The 8,224-nt window shown below is 59.1% G+C and overlaps 1 protein-coding gene across 1 annotated transcript; it reads right to left on the bottom strand.

The window, feature by feature from the left end:
* Positions 1-9: 9 nt before the first annotated feature.
* Positions 10-6,034, bottom strand: LOC113205714 (uncharacterized). The gene is made up of 3 exons (XM_052277485.1): positions 5,920-6,034; positions 3,042-5,835; positions 10-2,923 (listed from the first exon to the last, which is right to left on the bottom strand). Exons 2-3 carry the CDS (start codon positions 5,558-5,560, stop codon positions 55-57), a joined length of 5,388 nt encoding a protein of 1,795 aa, XP_052133445.1. The 5' UTR covers positions 5,561-5,835; positions 5,920-6,034; the 3' UTR covers positions 10-54.
* Positions 6,035-8,224: the final 2,190 nt, after the last annotated feature.

Raw genomic sequence — 8,224 nt, forward strand, 5'->3', positions numbered from 1 at the left:
GTAGTCAATCTGCAACAAATTAAAACTTCGTAAGTTCAATGCAAACTAAATTTGTTATTGGAAATAAGTTGTTGATTTAGTCACATTACCTGTCGGAATGTCAATGATGAGGGGAATGTGGACACTGAAGTACGACTGGTAGCGGCCCACGCTCATTGCGGCCTTGTTGGAGTACACGCCGTCTATCGTGGTGCCGTTGTAGGTGGTGGGCACGGTCATGTCGCTGGAGCTGGTCAGGCCCCTCGCTGTCAGTGCTTCAGTTATGTGACGTCCCGCCGCTGACTGCAGATCCACGTTGAAGTCGGCCGCGAGGACGGTCGTCTCGGTGGGGTGAGACGGCAGCACGGCGCCGAGGGCCTCCAGGATGTCGTCCAGCTTTGCTCCAGGGTGGCAGTAGAGCACGGCCACCAGCAGCTCGTCGCCTTGACGCGCGCTCACCGCCTCGACCGAGGGCAGCGTGTCCACGACTCGCTCCTGGCAGAGCGGCAGCCTGGAGTACACGGCCACGCCCCCCGCGGCGTTCCCCTGCCGGACGGGCGCGTCACAGCGCGCCACCATGGCCAGGCCGTGCCCGAGGTCCATAGACTGGTCTGGACGCAGCCAGGTCTCAGCCAGCAGCAGGACGTCCGCCTGCATGAAGGCCTTGTCCAGGACGACGTCTTGCTGGTGGGCGTTGAGGCTCTGCACGTTGTGGTGCACGATGCGAAGGCCGTTCGCTGGTCGCTGCGCCAGGGCCGCCCACTGCGGCACGAAGCGGTTGCTGCGAAGGCGCTGCTTCTCTTTGACCAGGGGCTCGTCCTTCTTGTCCATGCGAGGGTGGTTGAAGAAGTTGGATGACCGTCGCGGAGCTCGCCTGCGGGTCACACGTCCACTAGCGACGCGCCGCAACCTCTTCCCATTGGTGTTGTTGATGAAGAGGCCCGCCAGCGACCGCACCCGACTCAGCCCAACGTACACCATGTTGTTCTGCATCTGGTCGTAATACTCAACACACACCTTATCGTAGGAGCCGCCCTGAGACCCGTGGATGGTCTCAGCCAGCGACGGGACCAGAGGGAACTGCTGCCGGTAGACATGGCGCCACTGCTCGGTCCATAGCTGGTTGAGATGGCGGTCCTCGCGCTCCACCGGCACCAGGCCGGCCATCTTGTTCTCCTCGGGGCACGGCGGCAGCTCAAATGGCAGGGCGTCCAGGAGGTGCTGAGGGAGGCTTTTCTGCCGCTCGATGGCCACTCGAAGCTCGTTCTGGGCTGCACGACTGGCCGCGGCGCCGACCTCGCCCGGGAAGCGGAGCCACAAGGTCTGCACGGCCAGCTCGGGGGTAGTCACGCCGGGGGTGCGCGACTGCGGGCACAGCACGCCAACCTGCACCCACTCCAGCACGCCCACGGAGCCGTTGCAGAGGCCGTCCGGCACGCTGACGTTGACGGTCAGCTTGTAGGAATGCCCCACCACGGCCAGAAGAAGGTGAGGCAGGTTTTTTGCCTTGGCAGTAGGGAGTTTCTTGGCGCGCTCAAGAAGTTTGTCATGTGATTGTTGTTGTTTCCGCCCCCTGGGTGCCAACAACCCCTGGTAGTTCCTATTTTCTTGCACCCTATCCCGTGCGAACAGCCGGATGATGTGATGGTTCGGTGATTTCAGAAGTTCGTGCAGGTTGAATGCATCTTTGTCTTCGTTGCAGTGGTACAGTCTAGGGCAGCTGGGCGGCACAGTTAGGTTGTTCTCGGCTACGAACCTCGACTCTATCATAGCACGGTCGGCGTCTGAGAGCGGCTCCTCGGCGTCCCCGATCCTCTTGAGCACCTCGGCGAACTCCTTGTCCTCCCCCTGGCGCATGTTTTCTGTCAGCTCTACGTAGGAAAATTTCCGCCACAAGAGGGCACTGCCGGCGATGCCCTCCGTAGAGCTGAGATACACTGCGGATCCTCCCACGGGAACAAGTTGTCGAAAATCACCAAAACAAATCGTCCAGAGGCCACCGAAGTCCGCTTCGCAGTTCTTTGCCTCCTTGCAGCGCTGGTCCACGGCGAGGAAGTTCCGGTCCGACACCATGCTGATCTCATCTATGATCTGCGCCTGGACGTTAGAGAAGGAGTTTTGGAAGTTGCCTAACTGTTGACCCTGCAGGGGCAACATGATATTTTGTGAGCCGTCGTGCAAGCGCTGGGTGGAGTCGGCCTCCTGGTTGTACGACAGATGGTAGTTGTGGTGCAAGGTGCCACCGCCTATGTTGTATGCCGCCTTGCCCGTGGGGGCGCTGATCACCACCCTGCTGGAGTCGTCCTTGTCGATGGCGGGGCAGAACGCCTCGAAAGCGTTGGCCAGGTTGCGCGCAACCACCGATTTGCCGGTGCCAGCCGGTCCATCGATGTAGATGAGGCGGGGCTTGGCCTGCGTGCGCACGTCGTGGATCACGGCCAGCACCACCTCCTTCTGCTTGTTGTTGAGGCGCCGTATCTGGTCCAGGTAGGTCTGCCGGTCCCACACGCCGCGGCGCCGCACCTGTGCCGGGACCACAGCCTGCTGCGGCCGCGATGACCCCGGCAGGTCGATGTCGACGTCCTGCGCGTTGTCGCAGTCCATGTACTCCGCGACAGCCTCCTCATCGAAGAACAGCTTGCTGTTGCCGGCGAGCCTGCCCTGCGCGTTGCAGTCCGCCTCCAGCGCCTCGGCTTCCTCGTCGGCAATGCAGGCCTCCAGCTCGTCCGCCAGCGTGGTCTCCAGACCCAGCATGGCTTCGAACGTCCTCCTCCTCTCCAAGATGGTCTCTTCGTGGGTGGCGTAGAGAGCTTGGAACGAGCTGTCCCGGCCGGCCTGCACAATTTCATCCTCGTTGCGCCAGTTCAGGTGAAGTGTGCACATAGACCGGTAGAAGTTCTCACGCTCGTCCGCGTCCTCCGAATTTTCTCCATATCGCCTGTACCTGAAATGGAACAGAATATATTAAAACATTGAAACACCATATCAGAGGGAGACTGCGTGGCGCGTCTCAATTATTGTTGGTGCGAGAATGTGTGTAAAAGGGGGGGGGGCTATATTACCTGATTATTCTGTGGGATCGGCGTGCCTTGAAGTCCTTGGACTGGTGGTGCAGGGCGACGAACTGGGCCAGCGTGACGTGTTCCAGCTCATCTGGCCGCCTGGAGTAGATGTCGAACACGTCCGGGTACCACAGGTCCGTCGACCCGACCGGCAAGGCGTCGAGCTCCTTGGCTGGCTTCGGGCAATGGACCCGTTCTTCCTGCGGCGAGGTGTCGATGAAGGTGCACTTGCGGCTGGTCTCACACAGAGGGAACTTCATCAACACCCACGCCGCCTCCTGTGCCGAGGTCTCCTTCGCCCGTAGCGTCTGGGAGCTCAGCATCCTCATTAACGTCCTATCGTCAAAGCCCTGTTCGCGGCGCAAGCGGGTTATCTCATTATGTAGCTGAGAGTGGCTCTTTTCGCCCTTGGTGATGTAGCTGACACAGTATCGGGCTAAGCTGTAGATGTCCAGGATCAGCTGAGCATCGCCGTTCGCTATGAATGCCCTCAGCGTCCACACCAAGTGCGGGTTGGTCCACCTGTCCGCCACGGCCCTCTTGTAGAGCACCTGCGGCCGCCGCACGCCCGTGCGGATGGCGAACTCGTACTCCGCGTCGTTCTCGCAGCCCGCGCGCTGCCACACGCCCTCCAGGGTGTCCGGGCAGTCTTTGGCGGCCAGCACGTCCTTGAGCTTCAGGCGGAGCTTCCGCATTTTCTCAATGTAGGTCGGCCAGTCCTCGTCCTCGCGGTCCTCCTCCCTCCGCTCGTCCTCCTCGGCGCGCAGCGGGAACACAACCCTGGTGGTGGGCGTCGGCCAAAACGGCGCTCCGAAGCGGCAGTGGCGATGTTCCTCATGAGGGTCGAGGCCTTTCTTCACGAAGCGGTGCCGGATGTGCTTGTTCTTGAAGCAAGATGAGGTGTGGTGGTGCTTGTTCCGGTCCGCGAGAGGGTGAGAGCTGTCGCACGTGATGAGGGCGTCGATGAACTCAATCGTTGCGGCCAGGTCATCCAAGGGCTTGTCGGGACCGTCATTGAGCCAGAGGAGACAGTGTGCGTGAGGGGACCCACGCTGCTGGAATTCAATACGAATAAACCAATCCTTCATGAAATACCTGCCCATTGGTCCATTCTTCTTCATGCGCAAGTACTTCTTCAGCTGGAGCACTATTTCTCTGAAGTAACTTGCGCACACGACGGGGTCCTCGCGAATGAGGCGGAGCTTCTCCTCCGACGATACGGTGCCCTGGTCCAAGTCTCCTTGCTGCACCATGTCGCCGATGGCCTCCATGGCCGCCGGACCAACGGACATGGACGGCGTGGAGGCAAAGCGGTCCATCTCTGCGTGTTCTCGGTGGAGCCGCCGCAGCACGTTGATGAGGATGGGGGAGTGGTACTCCGCCGAGGACAGCGTCAGGAACAGATGCGGCCGGCCAAGCTGTCTCACGGCGGCAAAGAGGTCGTGCCCACGGCCCCGCCAGTACTCAGCCGAGTTGGGAAGCAAGGACGGCATGGCGAGCCCCTTCTTCAAGGAGGCCGCGACGAAGTTCTTGTCGAGAAGCTGTTCTTTTGTAATATTTCTGCCAAGAACTTCCTTGGCGCCGCGCTTGAACTTGTGGCGCAGCCGCCCTGCTGCCTGCTCCCGGGCGTTGACGTTGTACTTGTACAGCACAGCCGCGGGGCGCGCGCCCCGCCGGTCGACGCGCCGGATCTCGCTGCGCATGGCCTGGTAGCGAGTCACATGGCGAGTGAAGGTGCGCGGCTCGCCCAGGTAGATGCCGGGGAACGACAGCTCCTCTGCCCTCCTGTCTCGCACCACGCTCTCGGGGATCTTGTTCTCGCCGGGCGCCACGTCGATCTCGTCCGTCTCGGCATTTGCTCGGTTGGCGGCTGGCTGGGCGGGCACCACGACGCGGTCCTCCATGAGCACGGTGTTCTGGATGGTGCCGAGCCGCTCCTGCATGTTCTTGTACCCGTCCGGCTCGTCGGGCTGCCCGTAGAACACCTCGCCGTCCTCGTTACACCGCTCCTCGTCGTCCTGGTCACCGGGCAGCACGTCCAGGCGCGTCTCGTCGAACCTGGCGCCGTACTCGCGGTACAGCGTGGACTGCTCCAGGAAGCGGCCCCACTGTATAATGTTGTCCTTGCGCACAAAGCTGCGTGCGAAGGCCCGCTTGTGCATCAGCTTCCTCTTGATGTTGACGACGCACAGCTGGTCCTCCTCGGGCAGCAGGGGGATGACGGTGCGCACGGTCTGGTCCGGCTCGGTGGGGACGTTGATCACGGAGCCGCGCACGCCGTACTGGCCGCGCTGCCCCATGGTGCCCAGGTGGACGATCTGCTGGAAGGGCAGGCGCAGCGCCAGGACGTGCTCCTCCACCTCGGTGAGCGGCCGCAGCCCGGGCGGCAGGGGCGGGTAGCGGAAGCCCTTCACCGCGGCGCTGGGCGGCACCTCCTTCTTCATGATGTAGCCGCGGCAGGTCGCGCACATGTCGTACTGGCCCGGGACAGTCACGAGTCTGTCCAGCAGCTGCTGCATCGCCTCGCGGTCTGCCTCCCGCCGGATGCACTGCAGGTCGACACGGCACACGCCGCGCGTGTTGAGGAGGCGATCACAGATGTAGCACTGGGCGGCGCACACTCCGGCCAGGGCCTCGTTCACCTTCCTGCACACGACCTCCACCACCGCGGGGTCGTTCGGGCTCTTGAAGTTCACGGTGGCGTCGTCGTCTTCACAATCAAGCTCGGACTCCGTATCATAGTCCCCTCCATTCGAGTCGCAGTCTGAGTCCGCATCCGAATCACACACGGGCTCTGCACAAAATCGACGCGAACGTTTTAATTATTAAACCGCTATATAAGCATATAATAGTTTGACTATACAGAAATTATGCTTACCGCCATTTTCTTCCGGCAAATCGGTTTCTGGAATTGTAACTTCACTGTCATCATATTTGCCGTGTGCACCTGCAAATGAAACTAATTATTGTAATAGCAATATTGCGCTTAACCAAACCTTAGCCTGCTGTACTCGAGCGCGCTGGCTGGATGCATATGGTGCTCGCGTTTTTTCCGTATTCAGACGGAAATACCCGTTAGTGCTATGCTACACAAAAGCTCACTTACCAGTACTCTGCTTCAAGCGCTTGGCCCTCCGGCGCTGTTGTCTCTCCTCCTGGTGCTCTTCACTCATAGCTGCCCAGCGATCCCGATCCCGCTGCTGCTCCTTCTCCCGTTGCTCTTCACTCATAGCTGCCCTGCGATCCCGATCCCGCTGCTGCTTCTTCTCCCGCTGCTCTTCACTCATGGCTGCCTTGCGCTCCCGGTCCCGCTCCGCTTCTTTCTCCCGTTGCTCTTCACTCATGGCTGCCCTGCGATCCCGCACCCGCTGCCGTTCCTTCTCCCGCTGTTCATCACTCATGTTTGCTCTGCGATCCCGGGCTTGCTGCCGTTTCTTCTCCAACTGCTCCTCAGTCAACTTTCGCGGTCGCGGTCCCATGATTAGCACTAATAACACTAACTGCACTGAGCACCTGCAGAAACTATGCACGGACGTTGGGCGCGCGCACGCTCTGCAAGGCGCACTCCAAGGCTGCACTGGGCTAACTGATCCCTGGTCCTGTCCTTCCGTCCCATGTCCCAGCCCTTGGCAGGGTCGGGCTGGTCGGGCTGGGCAGGCTCGCCGGAAAACCCATTTCTGGGAAAACATCTGCATGTTGCGCATTACGTCCGTAGCCTAGGCTAGCCCAGGCAGGCGTGGCCCAGCCGATCACCGGCCGAGACGAGCTGAGCCGGCCAGAGCAGCCGAGCCCCAGTGGTCCGCCCGAGCCCGAGCCGAGCCGAGCGGTGCACCGCAGCCGAGCCGAGTCTGCCGGAGGGAGGGGGAAGGGGAGGGGGGGGGGCTGCGTATAGCTATGGGCTGTGCGGCATGGGCACGGTCGGAGCGCGGGGGCCGCATCACGCGCCCTACAGACTACTGGATGACGTCATGCCTTGTGCCTCTCAGCCTCAGCGCTCCGCACGAGAGTACAAGCAATGACACATCGTTAAGTAAAGTATTATTAATTTCAGTTGTGTATGATGTATCATCTGCTAAAAAATGCAAATGTCGGCGTCCCCATGCGTCGCATATTCATTGCACCTAAACGAATCCCCCACTCGCGCGCGAAGCGATTCGGAAAGCCAGCGGGCGCCCGGGAGCGCCACACCGCCCCGTACACCATCTGGCCCATCATTGGCTGGCAAAATAATTTCATTTTATAAAGTATATATAATCTGAAGTTGACGGTTTACCCTGCAAAATACTTTTGCACAACAAAGGGCTCGTTTTTAGAAGTTTTACGGAATGTAAATATAGTTGCAGAACAATACCTCTAATAGAACTCTAATTTGTGCTGGAGAAACGTAAACGCCGACTTACCTGCAACACACAAGACAAAATATTGGTCAGAAGAGCAAGGAAGGCAACCAAACGGCGACTGTGATCAAATTTTCAAATATAAATTAATTAAATTATAACTATTGCAATACGAAATACAGCGCATTCGGAATGCATGGTGCGCGTTGTCACACAATGCATTTCATTATGCATATAGGAATAAAAACATATACAATTGGACAAATGAAACAAATTCCGGCGAATCCTGCAGGCAGGTGTGCAGCCGGTCCCAGGAAGCGCAGCGCCCATCAGCGGGCCTAATGCAGTCCTGGCCGCACCGGTCGGCAGTGCGTTACAGGCGAGGACAAAGGGGCGTCTCGCACGGCAACACACCGCAGAGAGAGAGAGAGAGAGAGAGAGAGAGAGAGAGAGAGAGAGAGAGAGAGAGAGAGACCGTACAACACCCCTTTCCCACATCCATTACCCGTGTAAAAAAAAAGGGCAAGAGCATGCGCCCAGCGGCAGCCGGGCGGCGGGACTATAATGTGGACAGTATAAATGCCCGTTCACTGTAAAAAAAAAAATACTTATTCCTTTTAAGCAAAATTTAACATCAATATTTTATTCTTAAAAGGGGGCAAATCGGTTTAGTCAAAGAAGAAGCATTTTTTTCTTACGTCCGAGTTGGCCGGAAACGAAGTCTTTTTCTACCTAGTTCTCCCTCTCCTTCTAAATCCTTTCGCATTTGGAGCTGCTGCCTCGCCACGTGTTCTGTCCGGGACGTTCTACCTGGCACAGGACACCAGTGTGTGGGGAGAGGGGGGG

The sequence above is a fragment of the Frankliniella occidentalis genome, unplaced genomic scaffold (genome assembly GCF_000697945.3).
Source record: "Frankliniella occidentalis isolate FOCC.00 unplaced genomic scaffold, Focc_3.1 Scaffold1, whole genome shotgun sequence".
NCBI classification, from domain to species: domain Eukaryota; kingdom Metazoa; phylum Arthropoda; class Insecta; order Thysanoptera; family Thripidae; genus Frankliniella; species Frankliniella occidentalis.

Coding starts and splice junctions, on each gene's coding strand:
- LOC113205714 (XM_052277485.1), bottom strand. CDS start 5,560: ATGCAGCAGCTGCTGGACAGACTCGTGACTGTCCCGGGCCAGTACGAC. Junction 2,924..3,041: donor CGATCCCACAGAATAATCAG/GTAATATAGCCC, acceptor GTTCCATTTCAG/GTACAGGCGATATGGAGAAA.